The sequence below is a fragment of the Nycticebus coucang genome, chromosome 12, assembly GCF_027406575.1.
Source record: "Nycticebus coucang isolate mNycCou1 chromosome 12, mNycCou1.pri, whole genome shotgun sequence".
Taxonomy (NCBI): Eukaryota; Metazoa; Chordata; class Mammalia; order Primates; family Lorisidae; genus Nycticebus; species Nycticebus coucang.
Window position 1 is genome coordinate 53,717,046 of NC_069791.1, and position 25,558 is coordinate 53,742,603.

At 47.5% G+C, this 25,558-nt stretch overlaps 1 protein-coding gene across 1 annotated transcript in view; it reads right to left on the reverse strand.

The window, feature by feature from the left end:
- Positions 1-16,312: 16,312 nt before the first annotated feature.
- The window catches only part of CD9 (CD9 molecule), a 39,805-nt gene continuing 30,559 nt past the window's right edge, over positions 16,313-25,558 (reverse strand). Inside the window, exons 3-8 of the mRNA XM_053555701.1 lie at positions 22,311-22,408; positions 21,604-21,678; positions 18,470-18,568; positions 18,234-18,323; positions 17,549-17,632; positions 16,313-16,543 (exon numbers count right to left, since the gene is read on the reverse strand). Coding sequence (XP_053411676.1) covers positions 16,478-16,543; positions 17,549-17,632; positions 18,234-18,323; positions 18,470-18,568; positions 21,604-21,678; positions 22,311-22,408 — 512 coding nt within the window. The 3' untranslated portion in view covers positions 16,313-16,477. The remainder of the gene's footprint in view (positions 16,544-17,548; positions 17,633-18,233; positions 18,324-18,469; positions 18,569-21,603; positions 21,679-22,310; positions 22,409-25,558) is intronic.

Here is a 25,558-nt window from a genome sequence, read left to right on the forward strand (position 1 = left end):
AAGACTTTATTTATAGGGGTAGTGCTGGAGAGAAAGATATTTTAACAGGGTCAAAAATCTTTAAGAGGCTTGGCACCTGTAGCTCAGTGGCTAGGGTGCCGGCCACATGCACCAGGGCTGGTGGGTTCAAACCTGGCTTGGGGCCTGCCAAATAACAATGATAACTACAACAAAAAAATAGCCGGGCATGTGGCAGGTGCCTGTAGTCCCAGCTACTTTGGAGGCTGAGGCAAGAGAATCACTTAAGCCCAAGAGTTTGAGATTGCTGTGAGCTGTGATGTCATGTACTCTACAGAGGGCGACACAGTGAGACCCTGTCTCAAAAAAAAATCTTCAAGAATTGGGCGGCGCCTGTGGCTCAGTGAGTAGGGCGCCGGCCCCATATGCCGAGGGTGGCAGGTTCAAACCCAGCCCCGGCCAAACTGCAACAAAAAAATAGCTGGGCGTTGTGGCGGGCGCCTGTAGTCCCAGCTGCTTGGGAGGCTGAGGCAAGAGAATCGTGTAAGCCCAAGAGTTAGAGGTTGCTGTGAGCCGTGTGACGCCATGGCACTCTGCCCGAGGGCGGTACAGTGAGACTCTGTCTCTACAAAAAAAAAAAAAAAAAATCTTCAAGAATTTGTAACTGGGCGTTGTGGCGGGAGCCTGTAGTCCCAGTTACTTGGGAGGCTGAGACAAGAAGAGAATCACCTAAGCCCAAGAGCTGGAAGTTGCTGTGAGCTGTGATGCGATAGCACTCTACCAAGGGTGACAAAGTGAGACTCTGTCTCTAAAAAAAAAAAGAATTTGGGGCGGTGCCTGTGGCTCAGCGGGTAGGGCGCCAGTCCCATATGCCGGAGGTGGTGGGTTCAAACCCAGCCCCAGCCAAATTAAAAAAATAAACAAATAAATAAATAAATAAATAAAATGTGAAAAAAAGAAGGGATGCTCAAAAAAAAAAAAAAAAAAAAGAATTTGTAGAGCCTTGTTCCAAGGGGGTGAATTCACACCTTTCCTGCCCTTCCCCACACCTGAGCCAGCTGTCAGCTCTTTCTTCCCAGGGCATCCTCACCTGCCTCGGGAGCCCTGGTAGCCTGCCTTCCCCCTGCTGAGTCCAGCTGATACAGTCATACCTCCTCCTGTCTCCAGGAGGTAGCGGTATTAGTGATAATAGCAATTTAATGGTAAGGTCAGCCATCATTTACTGAATTCCTCAGTATGCTCTGTTAGGTTGTTGCCCTACAAAGTAGACATGACCATTTTAGAGAGGACCACCAGGAGTTCAGAGATCAAATGACTCGCCCAAGGTCAGTCACTTGGTAAGCTGCAGAGCCAGGATTTGAACTCAAGTCTATCTCACTCCCTACCCAATAGCCTCTCTAACCAGCTGACTGTTTTACTCCTACAGACCATCCTTCCAGCATAAAATTCAGATTCCATGCTTCAATACAGGTACAAATCACTACCTTTCACAGGTGATGGATTCTCCCACAGAGCTGGAGAGTGAATGTTAATTTCTTGAATGGCTCCTGTCCCCACTGGATGTCAGTCCTGCACCAAGAGCTATGATGGGAGTATGAGAAAAAGTGGAGACCCAAAGACCCAGCTTCTGCCTGAAGCTATTTATACTTAACAAAGACAAAACTGAGGCCTGTGTCACAATGAGGAAAGAATAAAGTCTTGGGGCATGGGGGAAGGATCACCTCATTGTAATCGTTTATTGACTCCTAGGTCACTCCCTATCATTTCTTGAAGGTTTCAGTACCTGGTAAAATCTCTCTCCAACACTACTATAAAATCTTGGTGACTTCAGAATACACATCACCTGCCCACCAGGACAATACAAGGCATCTAGGAATCTGGCTGTCAGTGTTCAGGCCTACCTGGTTGTCATGTGCTATCTTGTTCTGGGGGTCCGGAGGTCCGGTGCTCCAGGTGAGGTAGGACCCTCCCCACCCTGGGCCTGGGGGGTGACCCTGCCTGGTCTGACCCTAGCATGGTAATGCTTTCCACTCCATTGCCGCGGTGTAAGAACGGGTGTCTGATCAATTTAGACCAATGGGATACAAGGGGCTATCTCTGAGGGAATTCTAAGGGTGATTGTCATATTCTTCCTTCTTTTCTCAAGCCTGGAACAGAAAATGTCCTTTCAATGACCCAATGAAAGGACATTTTCTCTTCCAGCCTTGAGACACAGACATGGTGGGGCAAGAGGAAGGTTTGTGTTGATGCAACCATCTGTGACTACGAAGGGACAAACTCAGGGGCCAAAACCAACGTGCTAGGATGCTCAGCCACAGAACTCCCTCACACAGAACTTCCTGTATGTGGTTTAAGCTCCTCATGCTTAAAAAATGTTGCCGCTCATAGCAAAGCATCCCAACTGATTAAGGCAATGCACAGCCTCAGATGGCCCTGCTGGTGAGTGTGGTAGAGGGTCCAGCACAGCCGTGGTGGATGCCAGCTGCTGGGACAGACAAGCCCAAGAAGCTCAGTGTTTAATATAACTTGAGACATTTCTCACTGCCTCCTGGCCAGTGCACAGGTCATTCAAGGATCCAAACCTTTTCTTCCTCCCTCTAGATGCTCCAGCTCTCTCCACAGAGCCAGTGGTGGGGAGGCACCCTGTGTCTTAAGTGCTCTGTGCTGGAAGTCACACTCCCCACTTCTACTTTTCTTCGAGTGACAAGTGGCCACATAGTCCCTCACAGAGGCAAGGAGACTGGCTGGGTGGCCTCTCCAGCATCTCTGCACCCCCCATAAAGGGCGCAGGGACCTGGGACAGTCTGCAGGACGTCTCTGCTGCAAGCTCTTAGGATGAGCAGAGGAGGGTCTGAGCTGGTCCTTGAGGGGCAGGAAGGACCAGGTGGGGAAGGGAGGGAGGGTGTCAGGGGTGGAGGTGAGCACAGTGGGTGTTAAGGTAAAGAATCAATGCAAAGTGAGGCAGGGAACTGGCAGGTATGCCTAACTGCTTTAGGTATAAATGCTACAGCATTGCCTGAGTCAGGAAGTCTCAAAAGAAAGTTTCAAATTTACCCTGATCAAAACAGGATGGGCAAGTTCCAGCCAGTTAGACCCAAGATGGTAGAGAATTGGAAGCTGTCTCCCTGATTCCAGGAAATTACCACCCCAGCCACGAATATTCCTCCCCTATTTAGTCTATAATTAAGCCATTGCTTAAGTAGAAAGGAAATAGGAACCAGAGGGCTGTTCTCTTCTGCAGGGAGAATGTGCCTCTGCTCTGTGGAATAGACTTCTAGTTCTTGAATAAACCTCATTTTCACTTTATGCTGTCAGTTAATACCTGAATTCTTGCATGAAGCCAAGGACCCACTTGAACTTCAAGTGGCTGCCACTAAGAGTCACTTTCCTGTGTCAAAAGGAGACCAGTTGGGTGGGGCCTGCATGGCGGGTAGAGAGGCATATAAATTTAGGTAGAAAGAGACCAGAATATAGAGGACCTCGAATGTCTATGTCAGTCTACCCTTGTGTGTTCCCCAGAGTTCATGTGGAGCAGTTGTGCGAGATGGACCCTATCTAGGCTACCACCACCCCATAATGTCCTGCGGCCCCAGTGAAAGAGTAAGTGGGGTGAGCCCAGCCAGGGTCAGCAAGACAAGGTCAGCATGTTGCAGGAAAGAGACCCTGGCCTTTTTTATAGGGGAAATATGAAAGTAGTCTTATTAAGGAAAGGCCCCCCAGACTATTGTGGGCCAGATAGTCTGAATTGGGTGCTGTTGATGGCTTCTGGGAAAAGCCCAGCACAGAGCCATGGCAGGTGGCAGTTGCCTATTAAGCCACCAGCCGTGGGAAGCTGAGCTTAAGGCTGTTCCTTCTGCTTTAGAGCAGGGGAATCCCAAAAAGCTCTTCCTGTGTGCCACCCCAAGTGTGCTCCCAGAGTCACTTTGGACAACCCTAAAACCTGAGAATTTTTTTATTTTTTTGAGACAAAGTCTCATTTTGTTACCCTCGGTAGAGTGCTGTGCAATGATAGCTCACAGCAACCTCAAATTCTTGTGCTCAAGTGATCTTCTTCCCTCATCCTCCCAAAGTAGCCAGCTATTTTTAGAGATGGGGGTCTTGCTCTTGCCCAGGTTGGTCTCGAACTCCTGAGCTCAAGTAATCCACCCGCCTTGGCCTCCCAGAGTGCTGGGATTACAGGTGTGAGCCACCTCTCCCAGCCTGGAAACAGAACTTTATGGTTTATTGCTGAGATGGCCTTTAATTTTTTTTTTTTTTTTTGTGGTTTTTGGCCGGGGCTAGGTTTGAACCCGCCACCTCCGGCATATAGGACCGACGCCCTACTCCTTAAGCCACAGGCGCCGCCTGACTTTAATATTTTTATGTTACAGTTAATGTAGCACTGAAGGAGAGGTCAGAACCCTGGGTTTCAACAGGAAAAATGACATGCACTGTGTTTCTGCTAGGTGGCAGGAACTTCATATTTGTACCCAACAAGTAGGGTGCAAGGCTCAACAAGTAGAGCTCCTGAGTTGCCACCTTAAAGCAACTTTTTTTTTTTTTTAGAGACAGAGTCTCACTTTATCGCCCTTGGTAGAGTGCTGTGGCATCACAGCTCACAGCAACCTCCAGCTCTTGGGCTTAGGCGATTCTCTTGCCTCAGTCTCCTGAGTAGCCGAGACTATAGGTGCACGCCACAATGCCTGGCTACTTTTTTGTTGCAGTTTGGCTGGGACCGGGTTTGAACCCACCACCCTCGGTATATGGGGCCGGCACCCTACTCGTTGAGCCACAGGCGCTGCCCGCAACTTTTTTTTTGTCTCACATGACTCCTAAATTGTGGTTCCTGGGGGTAGTTCTTCCCTTGCTCAGGGCAGGTATGTAGTAGTTCCAGACTTTTCTGATCACTTTGAGGGTAAAGTCCTACAATGACTTCAAATTGCCAAACATGGTCTTCATTCCAGAATTATAATGTTTAGTCACAAGCAATTGTAAAAGTTTCCAGTTATATTCCAAGTTAGGACTGCTTTCCCTCTGCTGGGGGTGGGGGGCTGCCTCTAGAAAGAGGTGTGGTCAGCTCTTCCTTCCTCCTCACTCACCTCTGTTCTTTGCTCCCTTCTGCTTAACTAACTGCATTGCTGAGCCCTGAGTCGGGAGGGCCTCGAGTATTCAGAGGCATAGAATCCAGGTCTGCTAGAAGGTACAGGCAGCAGCTGGGACTCACCCCCTCCTCAAGGTCCAATTCCCTTCCGCCAGGCCCCTCTGAGCTTCTAGGCTCAGACAATGCCAGCTCTTCCCTTTGCCCAGGTGGAGGCTGGCAGCTGTTTCCTCCGGCTATTATTTCTACATTACCTCTTTGTTCTCTTAGTGATTTTTCAGTCCTCCAACACTTGTTTAACCAATTTTCGATATTAAATTCTCTCTGATGAATTACCTATTTTGGAGTCTGTTTTCTTGGCTAGACCCTAATTATACATTGGCTATTTAATAATTTCCAACCACTACAATTGAAAGGAGATATAAATTATACTATACTTAATAGCTAACTGTTTATGGAGAAAATGATGAAACATTTGCTCATGTCAGCTAAGGTCTGATAAACTATATTCTCCCAGACAGGAGAGATTTGTACTTAACAGAAGCGCTATTACCTTCCTTCTCTGACTTTGGCTTTAAACCCAGAGGGTAGCCGCTATGTCATCATGAGCCAAACTATCACACTTTCCAATGCTTTGGTGTTGTGGGGGGTGGTCTGGGATCTGGGTCCTGGGACGGGATGGGGGACTTGACACTAGTCGAGGAAATGAGGGAGTAGCCTGATAAAAAGGGTGGTGGCCGCTGAATTTAAGTTTAGGTTTTTCTAGGTGTAGCTGAGGCAGGGGACATGGTGGAAGAGAGAAATTTTCTCCTGAGTCTCTTTTGATATTATGGCATTACTTTGTTTCCATGAGATTCAGAGGATTTCCAACTTTATTTATATTTTGAGACAGAGTATCTATCACCCTGGGTAGAAGGCTGTGGCATCACAGCTCACAGCAACCTCAAACTCTTGGGCTGAAGCGATCCTCTTGCCTCAGCCTCCCAAGTAGCTGGGACTACAGGCACCCGCCACAACACCTGGGTATTTTTTGGTTGCAGTTGTCATTGTTGTTTGGCAGGCCGGGGATGGATTCAAACCCACCAGCTCTGGTGTATGTGGCTGGCAACCTAGCCACTGAGCTACAGGCGCCAAGCCTTCTCTAATGTTTCTTAACAGACTCTCTTTTGTCTCTTTCTGACCTGACCACACTGTGGTCAGAAGCTTCAGAAATTTTATTACGTGTACTACGTTCTTAAAACTATGACTTTATCATAAATCTCATTCGAAGCTGTGTCATCTCCCATGTTAGAAATGTGACTCTGGGGCGGCGCCTGTGGCTCAGTCGGTAAGGCGCTGGCCCCATATACCGAGGGTGGCGGGTTCAAACCCGGCCCCGGCTGAACTGCAACCAAAAAATAGCTGGGTGTTGTGGCGGGCGCCTGTAGTCCCAGCTACTCGGGAGGCTGAGGCAAGAGAATTGCTTAAGCCCAGGAGTTGGAGGTTGCTGTGAGCTGTGTGAGGCCACGGCACTCTACCGAGGGCCATAAAGTGAGACTCTGTCTCTACAAAAAAAAAAAAAGAAATGTGACTCTGATCAATCTGCAACCTATCGAACAACCCTGACTCTTTGTGGACAGACGTCCAAGGGAGCTGCTGCCACAGCAACAAATTTCAAGAGCTGTGCAACTGGTCTTCAGATGAATCCTGGCACCCCATTTTTGAATATTGTATCCAGTGTACCTTCATGTCCAAGCTGACGCTTCCATGTTGCCATTCTGCTACATACAGACATAGTTTTCATAACATGCGTGCTATAAAACCACTTATAATTTTAAAAACTACCCTGTGAGGTATATTTCATTAGTTCCAATTTACATAAGAGGAGACTGAGGCCCAAGATCCTGCTGGTCGACTGTCGGAGACATAAACTGAATGTAGACCTAGTTCCGGGGTCTCTGTGCTGTCTCCTCACCATGGTGATTCTCTTCTCTGGGCTCCTTTGAGTTTTGTGGTCCAGGGCATGTCAGTGACTCTTTTCTTTGTTCCTTCTGAGTTCCCCTATGTGTTAAGCACAGGGAATAAACTACACATCCCTCTAACTCCCAGGGTGGTACTCAGGGTTAGTGGGACAACACAACCAGGCTGAGATCTGTGGGTGCCAGTGCCTGTCCTTGCAGGGTAGGATAGAATAGCCCCAGTGGGTCACTCACTGCCTTGCCTGGCCTGAAGGTCAGCTCTGGCTCTCAGAACCTTGCAGAGTAGTGGAGATTCTACCCTGGGATAAGATCTGATACAGCCTGCATTTCCACAGGGGAAGCAGATGGTTTGGGTAAATCCAATTTGAAAAGAATGAAATTGAATTAGCCCTCCAGGGGTCTGATGGCCAAGGCTTGAGTAAAAACAATTACATTAGAGGCTCTGGCCTCACAGAGGCAGCCTGAAGACCTAGCAGGGGGTGGGGGGGAAGCTACCCTGGGTTCCTTATCCCTAGGTGGCTTCTAGTCATGGCTCTGAGAGGGAGAGGAGAGAGCTTAGCTTGGTGGAATAAAAGTCCTTAGACTTTGATGATCCTTGGCTTGGGACCTGTGAACCTACAGCTGACTCTGCCACTTGACTTTCCATGGCTCACAGACCCTTTCTATAACTTCTCAGAGATCCACAGTCTTATTTCTTTTGGAGCATGGTCATGTTTATTTAAGAATACTTAAGAAAGGGCAGCGCCTGTGGCTCAGTCGGTAAGGTGCCGGCCCCATATACAGAGGGTGAGGGGTTCAAACCCGGCCCCGGCCAAACTGCAACCAAAAAATAGCCGGGCATTGTGGCAAGCGCCTGTAGTCCCAGCTACTCGGGAGGCTGAGGCAAGAGAATCGCTTAAGCCCAGGAGTTGGAGGTTGCTGTGAGCTGTTTGAGGCCACGGCACTCTACCGAGGGCCATAAAGTGAGACTCTGTCTCTACAAAAAAAAAAAAAAAAAGAATACTTAAGAAAAACATCCCTCGGGCGGCGCCTGTGGCTCAAGGAGTAGGGCGCCGGTCCCATATGCTGGAGGTGGTGGGTTCAAACCTAGCCCCAGCCAAAAACCACAAAAAAAAAAAAAAGAAAAACATCCCTCAACAGGGGCTATGCTGGACCAAAGTGTCAGGCACATCTAGTGAGGAGTAATTCCACTGCAGAGCCCCTGGGGGTGTAGAAAATGATGGTGTAGGCTCATCAAGGGTGACTGTCCCAGGGGAGCCTGTCAGTTCTAACCAGAAGGATGTCCTGTGAAGAGAAGATGTCTGGAGCTGCATAGACAGGGTTGGGTATCCAAATGGACAGAGATGATGGTGCTCCATTCCGGACCACCACTCAAGAAGGAAGGTGACCAACTACAGAGACTTACAGGGGGCAGACCTTTGGGGGAGGAGCCTAAAGACTTTGTCATCCATGAGAGAGTGAAGGACCAGGGAATTCTAACCTGGAGGAGATGGAGCAAGAGCTGTGCAACTGGCCTTCAGATGAATCCTGGCACCCCACTGGGGAATACTGTATGCACTGTATCTTCACGTCTAAGTTGATACTTCCAAGAGGACCATTGCCATTCTGTTACACAGAGTTTTCATACCCATATATGCTATATACACATGAATTTTTTTTTTTTTTTGTTTTGAGACAGAGCCTCAAGCTGTCGCCCTGGGTAGAATGCGGTGGCATCACAGCTCACAGCAACCTCCAACTCCTGGGCTCAAGAGATTCTCCTGCCTCCATCTCCCAAGTAGCTTGAACTACAGGCACCCACCACAACGCCCAGCTATTTTTTGGTTACAGCTGTCATTGTTGTTTGGCAGGCCTGGGCTGGATTGGAACCCACCAGCTCAGGTGTATGTGCCTGGCGCTTTAGCCACTTGAGCCACAGGCGCTGACCCAGATTTTTTTTTTTTTTGAGACAAGAGTCTCACTATTTCGCCCTTGGTAGAGTGCTGTGATGTCACAGCTCACAGCAACCTCAACATCTTGGGCTTAAGTGATTCTCTTGCCTCGGCCTCCCAAGTAACTGGGACTACAGGCGCCCACCACAATGCCCGGCAATTTTTTGTTGCAGTTGTCATTGTAGGTTAGCTGGCCTGGGCCAGGTTCAAGCCCGCCAACTTGGGTGTATGTGGCTGGTGCTGTAACCACTGTGCTACAAGTGCTGAGCCTACACATATGATTTTTTATAAACACTCATTCTCTGCCTAAATGTTTGTGCTTGGAAGATCATGAAGCGTCCTGGACATTAATACTGTTTCCCTGGCCTCATGCAATGGGACCAGGGGTGGGTGTTCTGCCAAGAATGCTGCTTTATCAGATGGCTCCAAACAGCCTGTTCTTCTAAGGCAGCTTGAGTATGAGGTGCAGAGAGCAGTGGAGACCCTGGGGTAGATGCCACCATCTCAGGCCTCTGCAGAATCCAGGCTAGAAAAGTGCAGAGACTCCTAAGTGGTGGTCTGGCTGCTGAGATGCTGAATATCCTTCCAACAGACCTCATTATTTAATGCTTCTCACCATTTAATAGTGCTGAATATAAAAGAAAGAATGCAACAATTACAAAGATAAAATAATATTTCAAAATATTTTTGGGTTGTCCATAAACATTTTTGGAATAGTCACTGTCCCTTAACCTTTACTTACTGCAATCCCATAATTCAGCGGTTCTCAACCTGTGAGTCACAACCCCTTTGAGGGTTGAATGACTCTTTCACAGGGGTCACCTAAGACCATCCTGCGTATCAGATATTTACATTACTATTTATAACAGTAGCAAAATTACAGTTAGGAAGTAGCAACGAAAATAATTTTATGGTTGGGGGTCACCACAACACGAGGAACTGTATTAAAGGGTCTCAGTATTAGGAAGGTTGAGAACCACTGACTTAATTGAATATAGAGAGGGAGAAAACTGATTTTCTGCGTGTTTGCTTGGAGACCTGTGTTTTTATTAGGTCTTAGAGATGGAAAATGTCAACTCTCTATCAATTCAGGAATCAGCAGCTCTTCATTTGTAGCTTCCCCTAGAGCCCCCTTCATGTCCAAGGGTACTCTTGTGGAGTCTCTCCTCTGTTGGACAGCCCTGGCTTAAAGGGACTGTCTTTACGTTCAGCCAAAAATCTGTTCCCTATGAGTTCTGCCCATTAGTTCTTGTTCTGGCCTCTGAGGCAACATAACATTCCTGGTTTACTTGGCCTTTAGATATTTGAAAACAATGACTGCTGTGTTGCTAGATCTGCCCCTTCCCCCCTGGTTAGAATCCCTGGTCCTTCGCTTTGCCCTTGGATGACAAAGTCTTGGCTCCACGCCTGTGGCATAGTGGTTATGGCGCCAGCCACATACAATGAGGCTGGAGTTTCGAACCCAGCATGGGCCAGCTAAACAATGACAACTGCAAAAAAATAGCCAGGTGTTGTGGCAGGCGCCTGTAGTCCCAGCTACTTGGGAGGCTGAGGCAAGAGAATAGCTTAAGCCCAAGAGTTTGAGGTTGCTGTGAGCTGTGACGCCACGGCAGTCTATCAAGGGCGACATAGTGAGACTCTGTCTCCAAAAAAAAAAAAAAAAGTCTTTAGGCTCCTCCCCCAAAGAAGTCTAAGTCTCTAAGTCTCTGTAACCTGTTACCTTCCTTCTTGAGGAGTGGCCCAGGATGGAGGACTGCAGTCTCTATCCATCTGAATGCCCACCTCTTCGTACCTGGCCTGAGACATCCTCTCCTCACAGTTTGAGTTGCTATTAAGTTTGTGGTAAGCCTCCGCACCTGTAGCTCAAGTGGCTAAGGCACCAGCCACATACACCTGTGCTGGCGGGTTTGAATCCCGCCAGACAACAAAATGACGGCTGCAACAGAAAAATAGGTGGGCACCTGTAGTCCCAGCTATTTGGGAGGCTGAGGCAAGAGAAATCGCTTAAGTCCAGGAGTTTGAGGTTGCTGTGAGCTGTGATGCCACAGCACTCTACTCAGGGCCTCAGCTTGAGGCTCAGTCTCAAAAAAAAAAAAAAAGTTTGTGGTAAGTTAAATTTCTACATCTTTTTTCAAATAATCCTGTTTCTCCATCCTGCATTTTCTCTAATGGTTTTTCCAATCAAAAGATGTTCCAGGCTCAGCGTCTGTGGCTCAAGCAGCTAAGGGGCCAGCCACATACACCTGAGCTGGCAGGTTCAAATCCAGCCTGGGCCTGCCAAACTACAATGATGGCTGCAACCAAAAAATAGCCGGGCTTTGTGGCGGGCACCTGTAGTCCCAGCTACTTGGGAGGCGGAGGCAGGAGAATACTTGAGCCCAGGAGTTGGAGGTTGCTGTGAGCTGTGATGCCACAGCACTCTACCCAGGGCGACAGCTTGAGGCTCTGTCTCAAAAAAAAAAAAAAGATCCATATATTCCTGTCAAATTTCCTCCTGTGATATTAATCCTGGAAGGCAGCAATAAAATTTGGAGAAAGAGGGTGGCACCTGTGGCTCAAAGGAGTAGGGCACCGGCCCCATATGCCAGAGGTGGCGGGTTCAAATCCATCCCTGGACAAAAAAAAAAAAAAAAAAATATTGGAAAGGTAGACCTGGTTTCAAATATATCCAGTGTATTATTTGTATGATCATGGGGGCAAACATTTAATGTTTCTGAACCTCAACTTCTCAAATGTAATGCAAAATGGAATGAAACACATGTAACTCACTTGTTTTCTTCCAATCTTCACTATAGACGGAAAAAGAAAGCTAAATGCTCACGTTCTCAGTCTTCCTTCTAACCATGAGTAGCCATGTGATACATTTCTGGCCACTGATGCACAAATGGAAGTTGACTTCTAGTCTGGGGGTGGGGAGTAGGGGTCAGCTTTTGCATTCTAGATATAGGGGTAGGTGTGGCTAGCGTTTGTCCTTTTCTACTTCTTGCTGTGAAATGGCTGGAGCTGCAGCAGCTACCTTATGACCATGGGGGGGACAAGCAGAGAGAATCACTAAGATACCATCTTTGGGAAATAGACCCAGCTAAGTCAACACTTTCGGTTACTTCCAGACTTAACATAAGGGGAAACCCTGTTATTTAATCAGACAAATACATGTTTAACTTACTCAGCTAACTTAAAGTGTTGTGGTAAGGACCAGAGACTGTGCTAAACATATTACATGGATTGCTTGATTTCATTTACTTGTTATTTATTCCTGTTGAGATACATCCTCTGGGTGCCATAGTACATTATTCCAGTCTCTTAAGATCTCTTTGAACTATAATTCTGTTATCCAAATTACTGGGTATTTCTCACAGTACTTTGTGAAATCTACAATATTTAGTAGTATTCCAAATTGTCGCTTAAAACATTGACCAGGGTAGGTAGGACCAAACCCACTGATAGAGACCTCTCCTCTTCCATGGTCAAGTCCATTCGCCACAAATACACTTGTATGCCTAATTTTGCAGCAGTTTCACACAGTTATCTCCACTTTGTGCATGAGAAGCTCATGACATATCCTGGGGAATTGATAGTATTGTGGAATGAGCCCTGGGACACATGTGGGGTCCTATCTCACCGTTGCACCACTCAACTCCATTCAGAGGATGTTGTTTTGGAGAATTGGGCTTTTAAGGAGAGAGAGTGTGTGTGTGTGTGGTTATAAATTTTTAAAAGTCACATACCAATAGAGGGGGTGTTAGAGACTGGTTTGTTTTCCCATGTCTCCGACCACTCCCTTCCACCATTGTGACTTAAAGAACTTTGAATCTTCGGGAGGCTGAGGCAAGAGAATCGCTTAAGCCCAGGAGTTGGAGGTTGCTGTGAGCTGTGTGATGCCATGGCACTCTACCGAGGGTCATAAAGTGAAACTCTGTCTCTACAAAAAAAAAAAACAGAACTTTGAATCTTTGGCACTGGGTGAAATAATAGCCTTTTACTAAATCCAGCTGTTTCTATCCAAATTTCTTGCCCCTGGGCTGCTTTTCACAGCTGAGCCAAGAGGCCACCACAGCTAGCTGCTCTTCCTCTTGTGCTCAAGAAGATTCCTTCTGGACCAGAAGTTGTTGTTTGTCACTTAAAACTTTCTTTTTTTTTTTTTTTTTTTGGCCGGGGCTGGGCTTGAACCCGCCACCTCCGGCATATGGGACCGGCGCCCTACACGTTGAGCCACAGGCGCCGCCCAATCACTTAAAACTTTCTAAAGGTGGGCGGCGCCTGTGGCTCAAGGAGTAGGGTGCCGGTCCCATATGCCAGAGGTGGTGGGTTCAAACCTAGCCCTGGCCAAAAACCAAAAAAAAAAAAAAAAAAACTTTCTAAAGGCATTTGCTCCCAAAGCCTTCAGTTTCTGAGAGCTGCAGACCATCCTGGTTTTCCCTTAACTGCAGAACTACCTGGCTCTGTCTGCCAAGGGTCAGGGGAAACTCACCTTGGCCTGATTGAGAGTGTGGACAGCTAGCTCCTTTTGGGGTATTTGCTGGCTCTTGATGACCTCTCTTCTTCTGGCTCTGGGCCCAGCCCACAGGTCCAGGTCACAGAGGGTGGCTGATTCTTTATTCCATGTACCCCTCCCTGCCACCTGCCAGCTGATTGGAGAGGGGTAGATATTCACTGCAACCGAGTTCAACTTTTCTCTCCTAAAACTTAAAGTGGGGCTAATGGAGGTTGTGGAGTGGAGGGGCAGCCCTTTCCCTTCCCCAGAAGTGAGAAGCAGAGAAAATTGGTCTCTTGGGAGAGCAAAAACTACCACACAGAAATAGGGAGCTGTAAGATTTTCTAGTCTATGGTTCCAGAATCTTCCTAAGGCTTACCTGTGTTTTCTTCCTTTCTTAGGTTCCAAGAGATACCACCTGTATTCTTTTTTTTTTTTTTTGAGACAGAATCTATGTCACCGTTGGTAGTGTGGTGGTATCACAGCTCACAGCAATCTCAAACTCTGGTGCTTAAGCAATTCTCTTGCCTCAGCCTCCCAGGCAGCTGGGACTATAGGTGCCTGCCACAATGCCTGGTAGTTTTTTGTTGTTGTTTAACTGGCCCAGGCCCGGTTCGAACCTGCCACCCTTGGTGTATGTGGCTGGCGCCATAACCACTGTGCTACAGGCACAGAGCCACCAACACCCGTATTCTTAATCATTTTTTTTTCTTTTTGAGACTGTGTCTCATTTTGTCACTCTTGGTAGGATGCGGTGACATCATAGCTCACAGTAACCTCAAACTCTTGGGCTCAAGTGATCCTCTTGAGCCTCCCAAGTAGCTGGGACTAGAAGTGCCCAGCTAATTTTTCTATTTTTAGTAAGATAGGGTCTCACTCTTGTTCATACTGGGCTTGAACTCCTGAGCTTAGATGATCCCCCTGCCTCAGCCTCCCAGAGTGCTAAAATGTTAAGATGAGCCACCCTGCCTGGCCCAATTGCTTACTTCTGCTTAAGCTAGCCCATTCATCCAGTATTTACAACAAACAGGAAGACAGGGTATAACCCTGAATTTTTCCTGGATTTAAGTACCAGCAATCTATTAAACACTAACACCACCCTTCAGTGGAGCACAGAGTGCAAAGTGCAAACAGCACAGGGGACTTGCCTTTCCTGGAGGGAGCTGATGGTCATGTGCAGGGCTGATGTTAGAGTTCATTGGAGCTTATAATGGCTTGAGCTGAATGTCATTCTTAGATAAAACAAACGCCATTATCCCAGGCAGAAACTCTGTACTGATTCAACAATAACTCCCTATTATCTCCCTCTGGTTAGCGCTGATCCACTTAGCCTGAGTTTTCCTATTCTAGGTACCTCATGTAACAGGAACTACAGAATATTTGGTCTTTTGTGCCTGGTTTACTTCACTGAGCATAACGTGTTCAAGATTGCAGCATGTGGCAGAAATTCCTTTCTTTTCAAGGTTGTGCAATATTCCACTGTATGGACAGACCACAATTGTTTGTCCATTCCTGTTTGGATTGTTTTCACCTTTTGGCTACTGTGAATAATGCTATGAACATTGGTGTTTTCATTTTTTTTAATGCAATGGCATTTGGAGGCATTCTTTTTTCCTTAGCTTTTCCTTTTTTTTAACATTAAGAACAAACCTAAACTCAATCAAGGAGTAGAAAATCAAAACTGGCTTCCTATGCCTCTGTACCTGCCCCCTCATGGTGTTTCTCTCACTGATTGCCAGCTCATTCTCGGAATTGCCCACTGGATCCTAGACAGTCTGTGGTAGCTTTGTGATCTCTCAACATACTTAAGCTGAACTGAGCTTGCCGAAATTCCCCTTCCTGTTTGTTTCCAGCTAGCCAAGAGCACAAAGAAGATCCTTGTCTTCTGGGAGGCTGGAGGTGGGAAATGAAGCAGCAGTCATTTTGTAGCTCCCAGCTCTTGGTTCTTGGCTGGCTTGCCCCAGTATCTCTAGTGCCCAGGCCTGTGTTTAGCTCTACAATGAGTGCCCTGGCCCCTGGGACTCACACCACCACCCTCAGAGGCAATGAGAGTGAGCATGGATGTGTCTGTCTTCACAGGCCTTGGCTCACATCCCTCACTTCACACTATCTGTTTTTCCCGACTCTTAGCAGGGTATTTAACCAGCCCCAAAGATCGTGTATCGTCAAATTCCTGCAACAATCCCTTTATACATGTAATCTCCTAGTGGTTCTGCTCTCTGGTTAAACCCCGATGGGCACATACTCATTTATTTATTCAACCAACAAATATCAATTGACAAGGAATAGCATTGACATCAATATTAATTGATAAGGAATTGATAAGCACCTACTATGCGCCAGACACTAGGGTCTAGTGTGTAAAACAAAGTCCCTACCATCATGGTGCACACGTGTTCTGTTAGACCCCCAGTACACAACACAATGCTGAATGAAGCCTGTCCCAGGCTTTGAGTGCTGCTCTTCTATGGACAAGTGTGGAACACCAGATTGAAATGCCTTCACTGCTCATAGCTCAATTTCTTCATTAGTACAGCTGGGAGAACAACCTCCCAACCCACTTCTATAAATGTAGCTAGAGTAAATGTACAAGTTGAAAGACATCTGAAAACCAAATAGAACTATTAAAAAAAAAAAAATTCAAGAAAACAAACACCAAAGAACCAGTCCAGGATATTGTCATAATCTTTTATTATGTATCAAATTGTCTTCAATATAAGTTACAACCTGATTCAATTTGATAGACATTTTCTTTTTTATCTATTTAAAGACAAAAGAAAAACCTCTCTGTATGTACAATATCTCTTGCCTAGAGTCTAGCAAATATAGTACCTTTCATTGCAGGATTTCTGCTTAACAAGCAAAAATAAACAAGCAAAAAAATATATAAACCAAAAGCAAACCAAATGCCCCTCAACTACAAGTATCAATATTGAATAAAGCATTAAAAGACAAAAATACAATGACTTTTTTAGTTTAGAAATGCTGAATGAATAATAAAGTTAGTGGCCAAAAAACCCCCAAAGAAACCCAACAGTCTTCTGGGGTAAATGTTCCTGCTCAGGGATGTAAGCTGACTCTAGACCATGTCTCGGTTTCTGCCGATAGCGCAGCACAAGATCATACTGAAGATCATGCCAAATATCTGGAAGACAGAAAGAAATGTAAGAAAAAGGGTAGTTTCATCTGAAGGGAAAGACATGAATCATTCAAAGACAGATGACAGGAATGGTGTCCAGGAGGCCAAATGAATGAAAGAATATCAAAGCAGCAGAGATGTAGGCCAGGTAATGGGAAGGACCGCTGGACTTATGAATTCTAAGGGTCTGCAATCACTTGTCAATGCAAGCTGCAGAAGCACCCTTCTCTGGAGAACTTTCATAGTGAGACAAATGAGCTCAGAGCTAAATTTAATGCTCAAATTCCAGACACTCCAACAGTCTGAACAGGTTAGTACTTAACGCCTCCATCTTTCTGCATGTGTGTATTTAATATACCTCTTTTTTTTTTTTTTTTGCTGAGAGCTGCTTTAATTCCAGCCTTTCCTAGATGCACATGAGGAATAAAAATAACCACTAAAAAAGGAGGCAATTCTTTCTTTTGGGCAGTCTTGCAAGGGGCAGCAGAGGGTGGGGTTCTCATGAGAGAGGCTGGCCTCAGGGAACCTGTATGGCCCTTGGTACCTAGGAGCTGATTGGCAGGAGACTGGATAAGCTGAAGCTTTCAGTCTTCCTGTTGGTTGCCCTTTAGTCTACAGGAAGAAATGGAACAATTCCCACCCAGGTAGCTCCTAGAGAAGGACCTAATCAAGGAAGAGAAAATCAAGTGCATGAAGAGATGAGATCTGAGGACCAGCAGGGCTGGCGTCACCTATGCATGTGCCTAAACAGCTAAGAGTCAATTCTGGAGGCACACTGAGGTTCAACCTCAGGTCCTCCACTCATTAGTTGTGGGTCTTCACTCACCTTATTGGCCTCTGTCTGTCTCCTAGCTGTAAAACAAATACTAACAGCACCTACCTCATAGGTAGGGTGAGGACTGAGTTAGCTGATAAGTGTGCACCACTTACATCAGTGTCTGGAGGGAACATGTGCTGAATAAACATCACCCACTAACAAGGCCACCCCAGCACAGATGCCCCACCACTCACCATGACCACAGCAATGCCGATGCCTACTGCACCAATGATGTGGAATTTGCTGTTGAAGACATCTTTGATGGCCTCCGGACAGGGCTTAGGGAGGCAACCAAGACCAAGGTTACATATTATCCCCTCTCCAGGGGACCCCGTCCCTCCCAAGTTCCCTGTCTTATAACAGGAGCACTAGCAGGCAGAGATGGGCCTAGAGAAGAGAGTATCTGGGGTAAGAGATGTCCTGGCTAGTGGGAGAGAGGGGAACCAAGAGATGGTTATGTGACTGGGTCCCTAAAATCTGGGAAGGACATCAGGGAAGGAAGAGGGGTGGGCCCAGCTTTGGATCTATTTCCAATATGGTGGTAGAATCACTTTGTAATAATCTGTGGAGTTTGGACACTAACTCTAGCTTACTGCAGTCATGAGCCATTCAAAAGGTCTAAAAACAAAAGGAGTCCAAGACTCAGAAGCACACCCGTCCTTGACTGGGGTGGCAGTGGGCAGTTCAAGGTGCCACACTGTCGCAGGGAGATAAACATTTTGTTATTCCCCTTGAAGATACAGAGGGCCCAAAGTAGGAGAGAAATGACATTGTCACCAGGGAGCCCTTTCACAGACAGAAGAGGATATTTATGAAGCTCTGGCAGGATTTGCTCAGAGCAATGGGGAGAGGTCACCAGGATCTTGCTCTTAAGTTTACCTTCACTAAAAGGGAATCGATTGAGTCCGTCTTGGGGCAGATGTCCGAGATAAATTGTTCCACTCCCCCAGCAATACCACAGCACTGCAACTACAGAAAGAAGGCAGGGATGAGGATGACAGGAGTAAATAAAAACAGATCATCAGAGTAGAAATGCACAGGTCTGGTATCAGACCTATTCTGAAGAAATGTGGGTATCCAGAAAATGGCCGGAGTCTTTGCTAAGATGACATTACCGCATAGTGAATGGCTTTTAGCGTTTCCCGCTGGGGCTCATCCTTGTTTTTCAGCTTGTTGTAGGTGTCCTTGTAAAATTCTTGGACATCCTTAATCACCTACAGTGGGAGACAAGAAAGGGGCAGAGATACTCTCTTCAAGTTCTTAGCGAACAAACACACACAATTGGAAATCGTCCCTGGGCAGATGAAAGCTTCTAGTACTGCCTTCTCTCAGAGCCTCTGGGACAGGCTCTTCCCATATCCGCCAGCAACCAGCTCCTGCCATTTTCCCTTGTCTCCTATACTTCTGGTTCCTTCAGCTTCATTTGGCTTTTTTTTTTTTTTTTTAAAGATTACTTGCATTGATTTGTTTAATTTGTTGTTAAATCCCCCTCCAAATTTATTTGGAGAGGAGTTCACCCTTTTAAAAATTTTTTAATTTTTAGCTGGGCATGGTGCCTCAAGCCTATAATCCCAGCGCTCTGGGAGGCTGAGGGAGGTGGATTGCCTGAGCTCACGGGTTCGAGACCAGCCTGAGCCAGAGTGAGACCCCATCTCTAAAAAACAGCCAAGTGTTGTGGCAGGTGCCTGTAGTCCCAGCTACGTGGGAGGCTAAGGCAAGAGAATCGCTTGAACCCAAGAGTTGGAGGTTGCTGTGAGCTAAGACACCACGGCACCTATTGAGGGCAAGAAAATGAGACTCTTTGCCTACCAAACAATAAAAAAATTAATTTTAATTTAATTACTTGATTAATTTTTTGAGACAGAGCCTCACTTTGGTGCCCTCAGTAGAGTGTCACTGTGTCATAGCTCACAGTAACCTCAAACTCTTGGGCTCAAGCAATCCTCTTGCTTCAGCCTCCTGAATAGCTGGGACTACAGGCGCTCACCACAATGGTTAGCTTTTTTTTTTTTCTTTTAATTGAGGGAGAGTCTCGCTTTGTTATTCCTGGTAGATTGCCGTGGTGTCAGAGATCAGAGCAATCTCAAAACTCTTGGGCTCAAGAGATTCTCTTGCCTTAGCCTCCCTAGTAGCTGGGACTATAGGTGCCTGCTCCAATGCCTAGGTAGAGACAGAGTCTCACCCTATGGCCCTTGGTAGAGTGCCGTGGCCTCACACAGCTCACAGCAACCTCCAACTCCTGGGCTTAAGCGATTCTCCTGCCTCAGCCTCCCGAGTAGCTGGGACTACAGGTGCCCGCCACAACACCCGGCTATTTTTTGGTTGCAGTTTGGCCGGGGCTGGGTTTGAACCCGCCACCCTCGGCATATGGGGCCGGCGCCCTACTGACTGAGCCACAGGCGCCACCCAAATGCCTAGCTATTATTTTCTGTTTTGTTTAGCAGTTCTGGGCTGGGTTTGAAACCACCAGCCCTGGAGCATGTGGCTGGTACCCTAACCACTGAGCTACAGGCACCCAGCCTGGCTAATTTTTTTTAGAGACAGAATCTCTTTCTTGCTCAGGCTGGTCTCCAACTCCCGAGTTCATGCGATTCACCTGCCTTGGTCTCCCAAAGTGCTAGGATTACAGGCGTGGGCCACTACACATGGCTCATTTGGCTCTCAAATTCAATCTCTTCAATCTAAAGCAGCAGTTCTCAACCTGTGGGTTGCGACCCCTTTGTAATAATGAAAATACATCGCCACATTAGGAAGGTTGAGAACCACTGATCTAAAGAATAATGGTGGCTCACACCTGCAATCCCATCACTTTGGGAGGCCAAGGCAGGAGGACTCATTGAGGCTAGGAGTTCAAGACCAGCCTGGGCAACCCTACAACGAGACCCACCCCCCAAACCCTACAACGAAAACTGAAAAATTAGCCGGGTGGTGTGTGCCTGTAGTCTCAGCTACCTGGGACACTGAGGCAGCATGATTGTTCGAACCCAGAGGTTGGACACTGTAGTGTACTATGATTGTACCACTGCACTCCGGCCTGGGTGACAAAGTGAGACCTCATTTCTAAAAAAAGGTTAAACTAAATTTAAAAATTAATAAAAATTCAAAATCCTATTCCTGACCTGGTTATTTCCTCAGGCTTCCTGCTTCTATTTTTCTTCACTTAGGTATGACTTTTGGCAAATTATTAAATCTCTCTATATTAGTTTCTGCATATGTAGGATAGACTGTAGTAGATCCTAATCTCATAGGCCATTTAAATGAGATATTGCACACTAAGCCTTTACCATTATGTCTAGTACAGAGTAAATGTGGAAGTGTCAGCTGGATCATCCTCCTCTTGCACCTGGGGGCATCCCAGTTTAAGGTATATCTGCCCCCCTTGACTCTTATCCACATCCAACTAATAACCCAACCATCAGCATCTTTTTTTCTGCCTTTAGCATCTTTCTGACACCTTTTACAATGATCTCTTCCTGTGCTATGGCTGCAGTTGTTATGACAGGAATCTTGCTTCCAGCATCTCTTTTCCTTTCTCATTCCTACCGAATATGACAAGGTAGCACTTCCTAAAATAGTGCTCTGACACGGCCCATTCTTGGCCCTAAACTCTTCAGGGCTCCCCTATGGAGGGAGGCCCAGCTCAGCTGTGCTCAGACCCTTTGTCAGAGCTCACCCTCCCTTCCCACCCTCTCCTCCACCTGTCAACTTTCCTCCTGAAATCCCACCTCTCATGCATGGTGTAGGTCAGTGCACCCTTGTCCATGAAGCTACAGGGGACTGCTCTTCCTTGCCCTACCTTTTCAAATTCATGGCTATAAATCACTTCCCTGACACTTGTCAAATGCATGTCTTTCTCCCACACTAGATGACCAAGGCCCTAAAATTGGAGCCCAGAGCACACGCACCTGTGGACTCTGTAGGGTTGGGCAGTGCACCCAAACATATACATGTATTTATAGATAGGAGAAGGTGACAAGTGGTTCCAGCCCACAGAATGCCAGGTTTCCTGAGCAATCCTTCCAGGAGTTGGGAACAGGTTGCTGTGGCATGTGGCAGACAGACATATGCAGAGACCCAACAAATTGTCCCTGGACACCTGCTCATGTGTCCTGCCCTTGTGGAAAGGCATTGAAGTGAGAGGCCAGCTCTGTGGCTGAAAGCTGACCGAGATGCCCAGCCAGGACCCCTTTCTCTCTCACCATGCCCATCCCCCAGCTCCCAAACCCAGACCATTGCAGGACAAACCTACCTCCTCTTTGTGGGAATAGCCCCAGATGGCCGCAGCTATCTCAATGGCAAATATCACCAAGAGGAAGCCAAAGAACTAGGAGGAAAAGAGAAGACAGCATGAGGGACCATGCGGCCAACCAACAGCAGTGTCAAAGGGCACCTCGGAACAAGGAAGAATGGCAACTCTCTGGGAACGGCCTAGAAGAGGCAGGGTTTACAGGACAGGAAGACGTAAGCCCAGGCAAGGGTGGAGGCTGCAGTGGGAACAGGTGCCCACAGCCGAGCCCCAAACTGGCATTTATAGTGTTAGTTAAGAGTCATAGTTAAGAGCAATAAAAAGCCATTACTCACGCACAAAATCTGGAGATCTGGGGAAAATAAGGAAAGTGAATACACTGTGGGGAATGAATGTAGCAAATTTTGAAATAAGAAGGAGAGAAGGGAAAGGTACCTGTGGGTTCAGGGAAAAAAAGCAAACGCGGTCCTTGAGAAATGGGAAAACAAGTCCTGGCATTTAGTTGCCTAAAGGAAGTGATAAGACAGGCTACAGGAAGGAAGAAGGGCCAGCCCATACTGGGGCGGGGGAGCGAGGACAGCACGGTGGCCTGGCCCCACGGCTGGGGCAGCTCAGCCTGGCTTTGGGGTATCTTCTTTATCCCCTCCCCCTTCTTCTGATCTGTGGGTCTGGTACCCCTGGGGTGGCCACAGGGGCATGGGGAGACTCACCAAGCCCAGCATGCACTGGGACTCTTGCACAGCCCCACAGCAGCCCAGGAAGCCCACCAGCATCATGAGGGCACCGGCTCCAATTAGAATGTAAACTCCTGAGGGAAGGACAGAGAGAGCAGCCGCGGTGGAGGTGTCTGTGCGGAAGCCCAGAAGCCCCCTGCCCAGCCGGTTTCCTCCACATATTCCCTCTGCCCTCCCTACTGCCCTCCTCTCAAGGAAGATGTTCCCCTTAGTAAATAGCCTTCTCCAGCTCCATGCCGGTCTCCCTCCTGCCAGCTTCTCTCCCAGGACTGCTACCTCATGTCCACACTCCTACCCTCAGCCTTTCCGGACGACGCCCATTAGTCCTGAACCTAGGAAAGAATAGCCATAGGAACCATAGATTTGCCTCAGGATGCAAACTGGTCCAGTCTGTCAGCTGTTTCTGGCAAGATGAATCTACTCAAGCTAGTGAATGGAGGACCCTCCAGGGCGGTGCCTGTGACTCAAGGAGTAGGGCGCCAGCCCCATATACTGGGCATGGTGGGTTCAAGCCCGGCCCCGGCCAAAACTGCAAAAAAAAAAAATAGGACCCTCCAAACTCGGGCTAACTTCTGGGACTCTCACAGAGGACGCCATCAAAGCAAGCTTCCAGAAGGAGGCGGCTGGGCACACCCAGACAGCCACGCTACCTCCTTCCCACAGGGATGCCTTCCAGCCAGGTGGCAGTCAGACTGACATAGTCAGTGACACCCAAGGGCATGTGCTGGCAAAGGTGTAAGCACTTTGCTCTAGTACAAAGGACACAGTGCTGGGTGTCTGAAGACCCTTGTTTTGGTCCCAACACTGCTACTAACTGCTGTGTGACCTTGAGTAAGACACTTCCCCACTCTGGGCCTCTATTTCCTTATTTTCCTTACCAGTAAAATTAAAGAGGTAGGCTGCTAGAAGGTCCTTATAGTACACTAAAGAGGTCTTACAGTAGGAACTTGGTTACTACAGGTTAAGAGTGAAAAGGATTTCTCCTTGCTAAGCAGTGGGTGAGTTGAGTGACTGATGTGGTGGGAGAAGGGCAATGACTTCTATGACTCTCGCTCACACTCAAGACAACACAAATTCTTGGGATTGTGGAACACAGCAGAGCAGCCCTGGCCCCATTAATTCCGCACCCCACCAAGGGAATGCCCAGAGGGCCCATTCTACAGTTACACTCTTGAGGAGCCACTACTGTCCTTGCAGGGACACCTCCTGACTCGGCCCCCTATCCCCCTCACAGGCCCCAGGAGAAAACCAGCAGAGAAGTCTCAGTGCCTCCTGGTCTTTTTAGGTTTGTTCTACCCAACCTTGGGAGGGGCTGCAGTCACACGCTGAGAGCACCAGCCCTAAAGCCCAGAAGGCCTGGATCTGACTGACAGCTCTGTGAGCCTGGGGGAGTCCTTTAACCTCTCTGTGCGCCAGTTTTCTATCTGCCAAACAGGAATAGTAATACTATCTACCTCCAGGACTGTTGTGAGGATTCAGTGATACAATCCACGCATGCACAAGGAATGCTGCTGCTTATCTCAATAATACAAAGGATGGGTAACAATATTAATAACCACAGCGCTGAGTTCATATACTTGTTTTCTCCCCGCTGTCCTATAATTGGGACTAGAGACATTTCCTCATAATAAGGGCTGAAGATGAGAGAGGGAAAAAGAGTCTGTGCTGTTTCCTCAGAATACACTGAAGGACCTGTGATGAGAACTCTCAGCAGGTGACTCGGTAACCTCACTGTTTCTCATCTGTACCCTGAGCTGAGACTTTGCAGGCAGCAGACTGTGCAATCTGCACGCAGTGGAGGTGCAGGGGCAGCACAGAGAATGCACACAGGGAGCATCTGTGCCTCCCCCTCCCCCCCACATCTGTCGTGAGGTCAGGTCACGTGGGCTCACTGGCAAACCCCATGTTGTATGAATATGGGTATTGTTCCTGTGCATGCCCGGCTCAGACTGGGCAAGGGCACAAATGGAGCTTGTCCTCAAGTCAAGTCCCATCCTCCTAGGCAGACCAATGCTGTGGGGACATGGGCTGGAGTCAGGGAGGCTGGGAAGCCCCTACAAGGGGACCTGGGGAAGAGGGGCAGCCTCCCTCAGTTCTCGGCTCTAACCCAGACATGCTAGTGAGCTGAGGCAGTTGGACCAGCCCCCGTTTCTCCCCATCTCATCGGGGCAAGACAACGAAGGATGAGGTCACTCCTTTGAGCTTCATAGCAGGGGCTGAATAAATAGGGGGTATTAAGAGATCAAAAGGATTTACAAGCACATGAAATACAGCGCAGTGGGAATGAACAGACAGAAATGTTTTCTCTAAGTCCAGAGCCCAGTTCCTAAGCCTGGCGACCCTGGCAGAGGCCGGGGAGTCAGATCAGCAGCAAGTGAACCACTAAAGGAGAAAGCACTTCCTATGCAGAAAGACGAGGGACATTTTCTTAATGGGCCTCAGTTAATATTATATTAAACATTCATTCCTAGGTTCAGTAGAGGAAGTTCTTTTTTTTTTTTTGTATGAAAGGTCTTTATTGGCGAGGGAGAGATGCTGCAGAACAGCATCAAGGAGGAGAGAAAAGAAGACAGAGGAAGAGAGAGCAAGAGAGACAGAGAGAGAAAGGGTGGCACCTTTGGTTCTGTGGGTAAGGTGACGGCCCCATATACCAAGGGTGGTGGGTTCAAACCCAGCCCTGGCCAAACTGCAACAAAAAAATAGCTGGGTATCATGGTAGGCACCTGTAATCCCAGCTACTTGGGAGGCTGAGGCAAGAGAATCGCCTAAGCCCAAGGATTTGGAGGTTGCTGTGAGCTGTGACACCACAGCACTCTACCGAGGGTTAATAAGTGAGACTCTGTCTCAAAAAAAAAAAAAAAAAAAGAAAGAAGGTAGAGGAAGTTTTTAAGATAAAGGGTCTTGTTGGCTTTAAATCTTGCTTGGACAGCTATAGATCTGGAGTGCCTTGATTTAGCCCTCTCTAGGGGGAGGGTAGGGAGGGAACAAGCATTCCGTCCCCACCCCCACCAGCTGTCTGCACCATCAAGCTATAGAGTGGCTCACCTGGAAGTCACCGAACCACTGCAGGGCTCAGGGAGCCTCTCACAAGGGCCACCCAGTACTTTCTTTTGGATAGGCTCCTCATGGCCAACACCCTGAGCCTGTTAGCAAAGGCTGGCGATGACAAATGACAGAGTGTTCCCCTTTATAAAGCAAGCGAATGTTAGCTTTCTGTCTGACTC